This window comes from Hydra viridissima, unplaced genomic scaffold (assembly GCF_058129835.1).
Source record: "Hydra viridissima isolate aposymbiotic clone 2 unplaced genomic scaffold, HvirCarnegie_v1 scaffold_10, whole genome shotgun sequence".
Classification (NCBI taxonomy): domain Eukaryota; kingdom Metazoa; phylum Cnidaria; class Hydrozoa; order Anthoathecata; family Hydridae; genus Hydra; species Hydra viridissima.
Genome location: NW_028324309.1, coordinates 14766178 through 14781133, shown reverse-complemented (window position 1 = coordinate 14781133; position 14956 = coordinate 14766178). Strand labels below are relative to the sequence as shown.

The 14956-nt window shown below is 28.7% G+C and overlaps 1 protein-coding gene, 2 long non-coding RNA genes and 1 pseudogene across 4 annotated transcripts; all 4 read right to left on the bottom strand.

Annotated features, from left to right (window-relative positions):
* Window positions 1-1029: 1029 nt before the first annotated feature.
* Window positions 1030-1771, bottom strand: LOC149883278 (uncharacterized). The gene is made up of 4 exons (XR_016456584.1): window positions 1631-1771; window positions 1537-1557; window positions 1312-1335; window positions 1030-1229 (listed from the first exon to the last, which is right to left on the bottom strand). It is a non-coding gene; the product is annotated as an uncharacterized LOC149883278 (long non-coding RNA).
* Window positions 1772-2074: 303 nt separating this feature from the next.
* On the bottom strand, window positions 2075-2744 carry LOC149883277 (uncharacterized). The gene is made up of 3 exons (XR_016456534.1): window positions 2556-2744; window positions 2303-2326; window positions 2075-2213 (listed from the first exon to the last, which is right to left on the bottom strand). It is a non-coding gene; the product is annotated as an uncharacterized LOC149883277 (long non-coding RNA).
* Window positions 2745-4763: 2019 nt separating this feature from the next.
* Window positions 4764-6263, bottom strand: LOC149883276 (uncharacterized). Its single transcript, XM_090065363.1, has 3 exons — window positions 5752-6263; window positions 5321-5442; window positions 4764-5009 (listed from the first exon to the last, which is right to left on the bottom strand). Exons 1-3 carry the CDS (start codon window positions 6119-6121, stop codon window positions 4878-4880), a joined length of 624 nt encoding a protein of 207 aa, XP_089921489.1. The 5' UTR covers window positions 6122-6263; the 3' UTR covers window positions 4764-4877.
* An 829-nt stretch (window positions 6264-7092) lies between these two features.
* LOC149883275 (uncharacterized) lies at window positions 7093-9155 on the bottom strand (annotated as a pseudogene). The gene is made up of 2 exons (XR_016444524.1): window positions 9102-9155; window positions 7093-9030 (listed from the first exon to the last, which is right to left on the bottom strand). The product of XR_016444524.1 is annotated as an uncharacterized LOC149883275 (transcript).
* Between the last annotated feature and the right edge of the window lie 5801 nt (window positions 9156-14956).

Here is a 14956-nt window from a genome sequence, read left to right as displayed (position 1 = left end):
TTACTAACACAAAATAATAACGCATCAACATGCTTTAAATTGACGAAAAAATAAATCGGAAATATTGTTATATTTTTATATCATGTAGTTTATTTAATCACATTAACGTAAAACGAACGTAATTTATACTTGATTTATTAATTATTTAGTAGCTACTTGTTACATGTTTCTTTAACAAAGGAAATCGACTTTAAAACGTTAAATACACATTACTTAATAAATTTATAAAAAATAACTAAGCAATTGAGTACAAATACGTTTTAAACAAAAAAAAGTTAATTTACAATCAAACATGTATATAAAAAATTTAAAAATATGTAAACTTTTATCTTTTATATTGCATTAATGCGTCATACGATAAGCCTAAATAAAAAATTGTAAAATATAAGTAGACATAGAATGAAGAGAGAGGGAGAGAAAGAAAAAAAAAAACCAAACAAACTGAAAGACAATATACCTGAGTTTCGGTAACCTGTTGTTGTACTTAAGCTACTGTCATGCAGCTTGTCGGTGTTGTTTTATGACGTTATTTCATGTTAGCTTTTAGTAGTATTTAGTTTAATTTAAAAGACATTACAATAGATTTAAAGTACTAAAAAACAAAATAACTAATGCTTCAAATAGCCTAACAATAAATCGATAAAAAAAGATAAAATCAAATTGAGATATAAATAAATTGCATTTATATAGCAAAACATATTGTCTTGGCTTATAGAAAATTTTAAAAGCAGAGAGTTCAATAAATTAAACTACCAATGAATCATTTTTAACAAAATATTGTTATATTATGAAGAATTTTACATTATAAAGAATGTGATTTTATGATATCATGTTATGCTGATTGAGTAATGGTTCAAGTTAACTATATCTAAGTTTAATTAATAAGTTTAATTGGTAAAAATAAAATTTTAATTAAAAAAGACAAAAACAAACCATATAAACAAAATATATTATTAAAGAAAGTTAATAAAAAATTACAATAATAAAAAAAAAGTGAAAAAAGCGGCAACAAAAAGGTTATAAATATCTTCACTGATAGAAGACATTTACAACCTTTTGGTTGCTGTTTTTTCTTCGGTGTCTCCCAACACCCCGGTATGGATGGGCCCTCCATTTAAAGGATGGCTCATCTATACCGCCATTGGTACGCCACTTATTAAAGGACCTCTCCGAGAGAGGCCCTGGTTGTTGGGAGCGACATCTTTTATATTGCTCAAAAGTTAACGGATCTAAAATTACAAATAGAAGGATATAATAAAAATTAAAAATATTTGCAATTTTATATAATCAAAATATAAAGCATATCCTCACCATTTTCACAGGATGAAGAGGATGCTAAAAATGTTTAAAAAATAAAAAAAATAAAAAAGAGTTAAACTGGTAAAAAATTTAATCTTAATAAAAATGAGTAAAATGCGAAGTTTAAAGATGTCCTATTTGAATTTATCTTAATAATATTAATAAATTAAATAATTCTTTCACCTATAACACATATTTCTCCAGAAAAAATACTTAAAATTTAAAACACAGTCCTACCAGTTGTACTTCTACCAGACACTAAAGATAAAAAATATACCTCAAAATAATTGATAAAATAATATTTACATTAATATATTATAATTTTTTTTACCTAATCCTTTCATTTCCTCCATAAAGTTGTCTAAAGTAAGAAAAAAGACAACTGAATCTAAAACAAACAAAAACTAAACCAAAATTGACTATAAACTAAACCAAAAGTATAAACTAAAATAAACTTTAAATTTTAGTATCTGTACCTCAGAAGACAAAGGTTGATTGTTCAGAAATGGTTTTTCACTTTTTTTAATTTTTTATTTTTAATTTTTTTCAAAAATATATTTAATGTGCCTCAAGAAAAATTAAATAAAACACGAAAAAATAACAAATTTAAACATCAAGAATAAGCCAATAAAGACTAATTATTTTACTATTTTTTCTCTCCCGGACAATTTCTACAGTGTGAAAACTGACCTTGGACTTTTGAGGTACAGATATAAATACTTCATTTACTTAACTATACTAATCATAATCATATAATTTATACTTAAACTTTTTTTCCAACTCTCCTAAAAGAAAAAATAAAGCTTAAGTACTTGAAGTTTTAAAATTCCAGTTACAGTACAAATAAACAAATTCCTGTTAACAAATATCTAATAGCAAAAAACACTGACTTAATTCTTCCTTGACTTCGGTATCTAAATAATCAAAGCACTTAAATGTATAGATGGTAAAATATCTACTTAACTTTTTAAAAATAAACTCATTTAACTAATGTAATTAATACCATTATTAGCTCTTTCTTTATCAACTAAAGAAAATAAATCTTAATTAAACTTACTTGATATAATATAATAAAAAGCTTTCTTATTGAGAATTTTAAATTTCTTCTCTTTATTACTGACAGTTTTAAGTAGGACCTAAGTTCTTGGGTTTATTGTAAAAATTATAAAAACCTACTATTTTACTTTAAAGTCAACAACGTTTTTTTAAAACACATTTTAGTTAGTTTTTAAAAAAATAAATCCTTTAAAACTTACTATCTCTCTCTACATTGTTGCCAACTAAACAGAAAAACAAACAATTGATAGTGAATTTTCACTATGGTAGTAGGTTAAGTAGATTAAATCGATCTTTGATCTATTCAATCGGCTCTAACTGTTTACAACCTTAACATTAAACTATAACTATTTTCTACAACCTGGTGTAATTTAACATAGATATTTTTTAATTATAAAATATTTAAGATTATAAGATTTTAAAAATTTAACATAGATATTTTTTAATTATAAAATATTTAAGAATATAAGATTTTAAAAACCTGAAATTTTAAACCTACTTCAAAAAAAAAACACATTAAAAAGTTTTTTTTTTCCTTTTTAAAATTCACTTTCTTCAATTATACTGTTGTCATCTAAACAGAAAAGCAAACAAATATTGAATACGATTCTTTCTTAAACCTCTTTAATTACTTCAATATTAAAATAATTATTTAATCTTTCTGGATTGAATTAATTTACATAGATTTTCGTCTAAACCAATTTATTATTGTAAAGTTAATTTAAATCAACAAACAGAATCGAGTGTAGGGGAGAAATACTCCTATTGAATTATAAAAAAACCTGTATCCGCGTCCCGCTTTGCGCATAAATCTGTGATAATTTTACATAAGTTATTTTTGTAAACAACATGCGTAATTTATTCAATGATATATTAAGATTAATTTTATTTTTATTATATCATTTATTTAAAATATTTTTCAAAATATAGCCTAAACCATAATAGTTTTTTAATTATAAAAAATATCCACATTTCATATTGGATATTTTATTGAGGAGATTTTTTAGAATTAAAAAAAAAAAAATGCAAAAAAACTTTTTTCCTCTATTTTTTTGTAAAATTTTTTTTTATAAGAGATTATTTTTTCTTTAGGCAAAAGTTTTGTTTATTTGTTTGTTAGAAGGGGCGGATAGGGGGGAGATGGGGGCGAACGTAATACCGTGGATACTCTACTTTTTGTAAATCTATAGAAAAGAGTGGTCTAAAACGGGCCTCTTATGCTTAGCCAAATATTATTAAAATTTAACATTAGTATGTTGTTCAGCTAACCATAAGAAAACTATCCCCGGAAAGAAAAAAGCCCTGTTTCACCCTCACTTTTAAAATCTTTTTTAACCCATTCTTTTATAAGCAATATTGAAAATACTGTCTTTAACAAAATGTTGATCAGATATTATAAAAAGGTAACAATTAGAGGAGTACCGGATATGATATCCGACCGGATAATCCGGTCAAAATGCCGAATATTTGTATATCATATAATTGGCCGGATAAATCACTATAATATCCAACCGGATTTATCATATATCTTAGATAATCTCTCATCCCACCTGTACACATATTGTTATGCTGTAGTAGTTTCTATCACTCAGTTACAGAAGAGATTTGAGCACATTCTGTCTCAATTGAGTTTACTTCGAGTGTCAAAATTCTAATATGGTTAAGGAACAGATGATTATTTATTACTAAAGTATAAGTAACTGTCAGTACTTGATTAAAACTCGGGTTTTATACATTTATTAAATAAGGAACCCATTTTAGGCTAACACTAGGGTGAAATGGGCCCCTGGCATCTCTCTTTTTATCGGTTGCTTCTTAACGTAAGGCATAAATGCATCTTTAATTTTCAGATAACAAATTGTAGAGCATAAATTGAATATCCTTTAAAAAATTTGTTTTTAGGTTTGTTTGTACGAGGCTAGTTGATTGTATCATTTTTTGAAAAGGGGGATATTTTAGACCACTCTCCCCAAATATTTAACAAATCACGTTGTTTAAAAACTGAAACAAATTAGGCCTATTAAACAGGCTATTTAAAAATGATATGATATTTTATTAAAATTGTTAAGTTATTGTCTGATTTAAAACTTAAAAAACAACTAGAATTAGACAGGTTCATACCGAGCCAACTTAGCGCTTCGGGAAAGCAAGAAAAATTGTGCTCCCTTCCTCTTAAAAAAATTAAATGTTATTGTCTTTAACTCTGACATAACTTTTATTTAAAGAGAAGGGGGCGCAATTTATCTCATTTACAGAACAAAAGAGCGCTCTTTTGTTCACTAAATGAGCTTTTATTAATTAGAGTTTATATAAGGAGGCGCATTTTTAGCACAAGTTAAGATTAAAAAAAAAAGATTTCCCTTAAAATTTCCTTTATTTTTTTCTTAATTAAAATTAATTCACGCCCTTAGCACGGCCCTGTAATTAGAATAGAATGGAACTAGATTTTTCATGTCATTTAATGTTTTTAAAACGATTTGTGGCTATGAAAATAGCCGTTTTTTAAACTTGATAGGGTTGTATCATTGACATTGGAAAGTATCACTGACACCCGCATCTTTGATTGAAATGTGGGCACACTCGCAATGATACCATTGTGGGCATTTTGTGCATTGCACCCAATCGTTCTTTTTAGAGGATGTGTTCTTGCAAATCTGTAATAATAAAATATTAAAGGTCATCCTTGTAATTACTACTACAATATCTATTACTCCATCAATTTCTCAAATTTCATAGACAGCTATAATTTAGATATAACTGTAAACAACTCAAAGAAACAAAGAAACATATGTTTATAAGGATAGGACCTAAAATGTAACAACGGTATATATTTATTTTTCGCCAACCAAATCGCATTTAATTCAAAGTGGACGAACAAAATAGTAAAGGAACAGGTTATTCCCTAAAACAATATTGGAATAAAAATTTCAGCTTATTATTATGTTAAAATAAAATAAACACTTGCCCTGCAAATATCGTACAGACGTTCAAAACCACTTTCAAGGTTCTTTAAACACCTACCGCATAAAGTATCGTATATATATTTACGAAATTGTACTTCATTAAATGGATCATTGATATTTTTTTCTGAAAACACAATTTTAAAGAAAGTTAAATAAAATAGAAAATAAAAAAGTCGTGTAATGATGCATTTTTAAATAGTCGCAGACAAATTATAAGTTATGCAAACTATAATTAACAATTATAATTTATTGAACAAATAATTAAATTTATAGTTAATAATGCATAAATGAATTTATATATGCATTTAATTAAATATAAGCAACATAATAAAAAATTAGTTATAAAATCGACAACTAAAAAAATACTAATATATAAATATTGCACAAGATGCACTCTGTATGCAGAATGCATATTGTGTAAAAATAATGATACCTTCACAAAGTTGTAATGCATAATAGCATATGTAAACACCGCAGTTGTAACTATCCTTCTGTAAACAATGACTTGGGGCTGAAATGACGGTTGGGTTTAAAATGTTAAACTTTAGTCGAAAAAGGTCTTTAGCAACAGCAATGTATTTATTGTGTGATAAATTATTTGGCATAATATTGCAATGGAGTGGATCAAGTACAGTTATTTCTTTTGTTATAACTTTTAGATGTATTAAAATCCAATGAGAATTAGTTGGGTTAAAAGGAATAAGGACTTGTTCTATAACTTTAGTATCAACATCTCTCCATAAAAGCCATAAACTTTTTGAACAGCTTAAAGCTAATGCTTCAGTTGGACCCAAATATTTCATTGAAGGGTATCTTTTTTCTAAGCAATGTAGAAAACTTCCTATGACTTCATCTTGAAGCCAGCCTTTTTGAAAACCTGGAGTGCTTTTTTTTAAATTAAAGGAAATGTCAGATGGTATATTGTTTTCTAATGTCAAAAGGGAAATAAAAGATATTTGGTGAGAGCCATGTCTAAATATATCAATAAATTAAATATATATATATATATATATATATATATATATATATATATATATATATATATATATATATTTATATATATAAACAAACACACATATATATGAATAATTTATATTTTACACAAAAATATAACTAATATACTGAAGGAAATATAGTTTATTGTTTTATTTACTGTCTAATATATTATCCATTACATCAAATTAACTTGAATAAGCAAATTTATTTAAAAGCTAAGATATTCATAGAAAATATGAATAGTAGCAAGTATTTGAAAATGTATTTAAATATCTTACGTAATGAGAGTGTTGGTGAAATCACAAAATTCAATCTTATCGCATATTATTGTACTTTGTTTATCATGAATTAGATCAACATGTTGCTGAGACAATTTCAGAACTATCTCTTCTTTTTGGTTTTGTGCAGGATATTGATATGGTTTTGTTTCCTTTTTCCTATTTTCTTTTCTTGTTCTCTTAAATTTATTGGGCTGACATTGATTATCCAACTTCTTATTTGGTTCAAAATTTAAAAGGTTATTGTGTGGCTTTACAGGTATCTCAATTGAATTCATATTTTTTATGGCTTCAGCTTGACTGATCATGTCTTCCAGTTGTCTGTTCATTGAAGGAAGTTGCAAATTTATTATCATGGGATGAGAAATTAATGTAGATAATTCATCAATATTTTTTTATAACCTTTCAGTCTCATTTATAAATGTTTGTGATTTTTGCTTCACTTGATTATTACCAGTATTAACAGCTAAAGATACTTTTGTGTAGTTTTTTTCTTGAGTTCTTAAAAGAAATGATCGTAACTTATGAACATGCTTGCAAAGGATTATAATGTCATTACAATTACACCTATATAAATGCTGACACAAACCCTTACAGGCAGGATTTAGACATGATTCTGAACACAAACTTTCCTTACATGTGTCGGTTAGAATGTCAACATTGTATGTTACATCTTTTGATTGACTCTTAACTGTGTACTGAGTTAATGAACATTTAATAATACATTTATCTGAAATCAACATTCCTTTTTCATGTCTCTTTTTGTACTTTTTTGGGAGAGATACTGTTCCAAGATAAATGTTGTCTCTTTTGTGGCGCCAATAACTATCTTCCTCAATTGTTAAAAGTAAATTGATTAAATCGTCTAACCTTTTATTAGGTCATCTTTCCATATAAACTGTTTTCAATTTGTTATGAAATGACTCACATAACATATTAGTATCAGTGTCAGCATGTTGAAAGTTGCGATAGCAAGAAGCCCATTTTATATGTCGAGGAGCATAGTATGTAACAAAGTAACTAATGAAGTTAGGACATTTATGTTCATATGCCTTTACAAAACCATTCATAGTTGATAAAAAAACATCAGGGTTTTTTTCGTCAATGATTGTCTCTAAGATCCTATAAACTTCTTCTTGTAAATTAGATGGACCGACTAAAGGAAGTTTATTGCGCCATGCCCGTTTTACATGCCATTTGCATAGCAAGTGGCGCACATCTCCGAAAACATTATTGAAAGAATTCCAGCCTGACAAATCATCATCTGTCATAACAGCATTAACTTTTACAGAATGATTGCATCTCCTTTTTATTTCCTCTAAGAATGGTGTTATGTTTTGTTCATCTGCATGGTTAGAAATAAGAAAAGCTACTGGATAACCCCTTTTAAAATCATCTCGAACTAGTAAAGTTACAAGAGGAAATGCATACTGATTGGTGCAGTGTGTAGCATCAATACAAACAATTTGTGATGAATGCTTTTTAAACATTGATGTTGATGCTTTGTTTGTATACCAACCACAAAGGAATCCTTATTAAGGTCAATGTCGTCATACACTTTTGGGCCGATAACAGTTTGTTGTCCTTGTGGCTTATAAACCAGAATGCTATTAAAATCTTCAGACTTCAACTTTTGAACAAGTAAAAAAGTTGAAATGCTATCATCAGGGTGAAGCCGACATCCCTTTTTTACTGCTCTGTTGATATCAGAAATATTCTTTTTTGTAAGAAGATGTGATTTAGTTAAAACAGCATCTTCATCATTTCTATTTTGTCTGTCTCCAAAACTTTCCCTAAGATCACGATAAACCGTATTTACAGGTACACCTAATGATAATTTAGTAGAAATCTTTTTTTTAATATTACCTGGGATAGGTTGGTACATGGTATTTGTAATACTAACACTGTGGTTATGAGTTTTGATATACTGCACATTTGTGACACCATTTTTGTTTACTGTGACAATCATTCTGGCAGGGCAGAAGGCACCTGATTTAACACTCCCTCTGTAGTACCTTTTATTAGTTTTTCTTGCTGGTTCACTAACAGAGCGATGCGGTTTAGAATGACCATCATTTTGACAAATAAAATAACTTTTTTTTACATCTTTTTTTATATTTTTTCCAGTGAAAAAACTACCAGTTTGTTTACTGAAAAAAACATAACTATTAAGTTCCTCCTTTTCCTTCCATGCTAAGAATTCAGATTCTGATAAAAAATTGTAGGATTCTTTGGAAAATATACCTTCATGACATTCCTCTATGTGTTTAATAAGTTTGACTTTTTGAAAAAATACTTGGCCGCAGTCTTGATAGTGACATGGAGTTCTTTTATCTTTGGATTGATCATCTCTAAAAATGGTTTTATGTACCTGTAAAGCATGTCTTTTCATATTATCTTTTCTTGTAAATGACATCATACAAGCAGAACAGATAAAACTAAAAACAAAAATTTTTAATTAAGTCTTTATATACTTTAGTTACTTATTGACATCAATTAAGTATTTTACCCGGGTTTTTTTAACTGAATTTCTGTTAAACTATTCAATGGATTGATTGATGACGATGCTGAAAAAAAAAAATGTCATTTTTGTTTATAATTCACTACAGAAAACCACTAAAAAGTTTCATATTATCAACAAAATGGTTCTTTAAACTATTTAATTTTTGAAAAGGGGGGATTTACTCTCATATGAAAAAAAATCCTTGAAAGAGGAGATTTATTGTTTAAAAAAAACTTGACAAAAGTAAAACTTACTCTTATAACAAAAACTTTAAAAAGGGGAGAATTACTCTCATATGAAAAAAAATCATTAAGAGAGGAGATTTACTCTTTCAAATAAAACTTGACAAAAGTAAATATTACTCTTACAACAAAAACTTAAAAAAAGGGAAGAATTACTCTTACCACAGAACACCACCAAAAAGGTTCATTTTATCAATGCAATTGTTCTTTTTAACTATTTAATTTTGAAAAGGGGAGAATTACTCTCATATGAAAAAAAATCCTTAAAATATGAGATTTATTGTTTCAAAAAAAACTTGACAAAAGTAAAACTTACACTTTTAACAAAAATTTTAAAAAGGGGAGAATTACTCTTCCACAAAACATCACCAAAAAAGATTTAAATTTTTAAGTAGCATAATTACACAACCAAATTTCAATTTTTAACAATTAGGTAGAATACCTGAAGGAGTTAAGCTGTTCAAAAACTCAACAGGAAAATTATTTCTTTCATTAAGGTCATCAGTATCAATTTGATCAGCACTTAAATATATTTTGACCTCACCCGGCAGACATTCAAGCACTTCTTCATTGATAATGAATCAACATTAGTTGGTGTTAAAATCACGCGTTTAGAATAATCATTTTGATCAGCATCTCCAAAAATCTTTTCAACAACTGATTCATTTTCTCTAATAATGCACTGATTTGGTATTTTAATGCATCCTTTAAAAGGATCCTCCTCTTTGACAGGTATTGTTCCATTCCCAAGTTTTAGTAGCCATTGGGAAAATTCACCTTACCCATCTTGTACTCTCATATTTTCAGTTAATGCAAACTTCTGCACCCATTGCCAATGCAAAGATAATTTTACACACAATTCTACTATTTCAGTTGGTTGTGTTTATACACAATTCTACTATTTCAGTTGTTGAACATTTTTATCAAAATTTTCTAGATTTAAGCCAATAAACTCATCAATAACAGGTAGATTGTAATCAGTCTGCATTTTACCGCTTTGATTAGTTTTCTTTTCAATTTGATGAAGAGTAGCTTGTTCAGCTATTAGAAGTGGGATTGAGCGGTGAATGAAATCTTCCGTCATAAAAGCTTTGCATGTATTCCAGAGATGTAAAGGATTGTCAGATTCACAAAAGGTCAAAATAATTGAAAACAACTGTCTAATTTGCTTTGGCGTACTTGTTAAAACCGCCTCAGAAAGAGTATTCTGCCATTCAGTGTCATCTTACAACAATTCTTTCAAAACACATGCTTCACGAAACGTTTCAAGGACAATTCCATTAACAGTACGCACATCCTCCCAAGATATTGCTCCTTTTGCTTGCAAAAGTAACAGTTTAAGATAAAACAATTCTCCAGTTGGATTAACTTTATACATTCTTACTATCACCTTATCACCACCCCTTTGTCTAACCTTCCATTTACAATGTTTATCATCAAATATAAAATGATAAGGAATGTCTACATAAGAATAGCAATGTGCTCTTTTATTTTCAGCATTTAACTTAAACCATGCCGTTAGGTGCGTATCACGTTGAGCTGCACTATCTTAAGCCATTTGTTCTGCTCCTTCTCTAAAATACAATAATTGGTTTTAAGGTAGATGTTTACCAAGTCACAGCACTTTGAAAACACGGAAACAACATAATATAAACATATGTACCAACTATAAACACAATAAATGTGTTTAAATGTGTATATAAGGTTAAATATATACCTTATATACATATTTCAACACAATTTTAAAACAATTATATAACACATATTAACACATGCACAAACAATAAAAAAACACTTTGCATTGTTTTAAAAACACATTGATAGAACAACTAAAAGGCCCTTATTTCAACATATACATACATATTAAAAAAGCATATATGCAAACAATAAACGTGTGTAAACAAAAATTTTTAAAATGATGCGAGAAAATTTAAGAAGATACAAAATATATATTTACAAACAATAGTCTTTACCTTCTTTATTTTTTTTTCATAAGAACTGTAATTCTCATAACAAAATTTAACCTTTGCATACAATAACATGTGACATGCCATGTCAGTGTTGGCACAAAATTTTAATTTATTTTTCTAAATTTTCTAAAAAGGAACAAAAATAATTAAAAGCATCACAGAAATTTCAAAGTAGTTATAACCATTTTATGGAAGTAGCATTAGTATAACTTTAAATAACATCCATACCCCTATTTTCTTTCTAAAAATTAAAATAACAAAAATAAAAATGCTGAAAGAAAAGCTAAAACAAACAAAATACAAACGATTTAAAAGATTAAAATCCTTTCTACTTTTTCTGATAAAAATTTAAATCCTTTCTACTTTAGCTAATAAAAATGTATATATAACTATTTTATATACTTACTTCAATTATAATATGATCTTAACGATTATCATTTCTCTAAATATGATTCTTTATGTAATATATCTAAACTAATAATTAAATTCCAAAAGGAAAAAAGTTTCAACTCGCTTAAGAGATCTTTCTCCAATGGCTGCGTGCATTTAGAGAACGCGCTTTTTCAAAGCCTAGTAACTAATGACAAAACGACGTTGAGCATTAACTATTAAACGTTTCTGTGCTAATTATATTGATACAAAATAATCATATAATAACATACAGCTGCGGACAAAACTACGTGAACGATTGCAAATAGTTTTTTTTAATGAAATTTTCAATGTCTTAAAATAAGTTTATAGTTTAACACTATATATGGTTGGATAGAGCGTTTTTTGCTCTATAAGACTGTGTAAAGTGTATTCTCTAATAATTTGTTTAAAATTAAACATATCTAAATGTTAAAAAAGCATCAAATATTTTGCGCGACAAAACCACGTGAACGATTTATAAAAGCGTCATTTTTGATGCAAATTATATTATATTCACATCGAAATCAGTGCTTTTAAAAATCGTTCATGTGGTTTTGGTATTCTAAGAACTTACAATCATTTAAATTTCTCAAGATTATTCTGTTTAACATCAAAAAATTAAAAAAATTAAACTATAATGGTTCGTCAAACTGATTCAAAAATTGAAAGCTTGGTTTTGCGTTTGCGCAAAGAAGAAAAATGGTCCATTGGGCAAATTGCAGCTCATGTGAAGATGTCAAAAGGTGGAATACATAAAATTATACACCGAGAAAAGAGCAAAGAGATCGTTAAGAAAGGTGGTCGTCCACGTATTACGGATAAGCGGTAATATTCCTTTAATTTTATTTTTTTTAATATTTAATCTTAATAATATTAATGTTAATGTTAATTTTAATGTTTAACATTTTATTTTTTAGTACTGATCGAAAAATTGTGCGAAAATATCTTGAGAATCCACATTTGACAGCCCCTGAAATTCGTCTGCAAACAGGCATGGAAAAGGTAAGCACACGAACGATTCAAAGGCGTTTAAACGAAGGAGGTCTTTATGGGCGCAGACCTGCAAAGAAACCATTCCTTAAGCCCAGGAACGTCAAAGATCGCCTACAGTTCGCTAAAGATCACTTAAACTGGACGGTTGAAAATTGGAAAACAGTTTTGTGGTCGGATGAAAGTAAATTTAACATGGTTTGCAGCGACGGTCGAGGTTATGTTAGGCGTCCAGTAGGTAAAAGATTTGCAAAAGAGTATACAATAGGAACTGTAAAATTTGGGGGTGGCAATATAATGGTTTGGGGGTGTTTCTCCTGGGCTGGAATTGGTCCGTTGTACCGTGTAAACGGTATAATGGACCAACTACAGTACAGGGAAATATTATCTAATCAAATGTTGCCACACGCTTTAGAAAAAATGCCTCACAATTGGGTTTATCAACATGATAATGACCCTAAACATACAGCTTTGACTGTAAAAAATTGGCTCATAAATAATAGCATAACGGTTTTGAAGTGGCCTGCCCAATCTCCCGACTTAAATCCAATCGAAAATTTATGGATTGAAGTTGAGCGACGCTTGGGAGGTCGCAAATTTCAAAAACCGGATGAACTTTTTCGAGCCGTACAGTATGAATGGAAGGCATTACCAAAACAGTTACTAGAAACTCTTGTAGAATCTATGCCAAGACGGTGCAAGGCCGTTATCGATTCTAAAGGCTATGCAACTAAATATTAATGTTTGTTTTTTTTTTAGAATCTATTATTTGTTGATGTTAGTAAAATTATTCTTTTACGTTTTTATAATCGTTCACGTGGTTTTGTCGCGCAAAATATTTGATGCTTTTTGAACATTTAGATATGTTTAATTTTAAACAAATTATTAGAGAATACACTTTACACAGTCTTATAGAGCAAAAAACGCTCTATCCAACCATATATAGTATTAAACCATAAACTTATTTTAAGACATTGAAAATTTCATTAAAAAAAACTACTTGCAATCGTTCACGTAGTTTTGTCCGCAGCTGTAAATACAATAGAACTATTTATTTAACATATACCTTGTTTCCATGCTGCAAGAAGCTTCCTTATTTGAATAGGCTTTAAAAATGTACCAAAGTCTTCTTCAGTAACAAATAAAAAATCACCAATATTCTGCACACCTACATCATCGATTAATCTGTTTACAATAAGGTCTGATGTTTCACCAGATAAACTTGGGATAATGGGATAATAAACATTATTGCCTTCTTCATCGAATCTTTATCACATAATGTCATTTTATGATTAATTATATATATCTATATATAGCTATTTACATATATATATATGTATATATATATATATATATATATATATATATATATATATATATATATATATATATATATATATATATATATATATAACGGGTGGTTACTAAAAATCCGGACAAACTTTCATGGGCAATTACTCCCATAGTTTTTATGGTAGAGATTAAGAAAAACTATCATTAAAAAGAGTTTTTAGTTATTTATTTTAATTAAGTTTGTCTTCAACCAGTCCGTTTCTTCGGATTCGGCCAACTCTAACACGAGTTGACCCAAAAAGTGAAAATACAAGGTTAAGGTCAATTTTTTTCAGGCAAAGCTTTATTCTGATTTCTAGTTGCTTCACGTCTTTTGCTTGCTAGTTACTCTCATACACTTTGCCTTTCAAAATAGCCCAAAAGTCTTCTATTGGACGACACTCCGGTACGGCTGGCGGATTGTCAACTTTTTTGATAAAATTGATGGTATGAATCTCATAGCAGTTGGTCACGGTTTTGGCATAATGCGAAGACGCCAGGTCTGGCCAAAATATATAATTTTCATCGGCATGATGAGCGTTGATGAACGGCACTAATCTTCTCTTTATACAATTAATTTCATAGATGGCTTTATTGACTGCAAGGCCGCTGAGGACAAAAAATGGCTTTGAAATACCTTTGTCAGAAGCGGCCAGCCAGACAAGCACCTTGGGTTCGATCTTGCGCTTTATGCGATATTTAAAACTTGGTGGGGTCTTGTCTCTGTTGCTAGAGTAGTAGGTGCTGTTTCCATTAGTTGTTGAGTGTGACAGCGTAAAGTAAGGCTCGTCATCAAGGATGACCGATTTTCCTTTAAAATCACGATAAAGACGATCAATGCCGGTTTTGATTTGCTCATTTTGGTTCTCTTGTCAATGAGGTATACCCTGTTTTTTATAACTTTTGATGTCAGTGT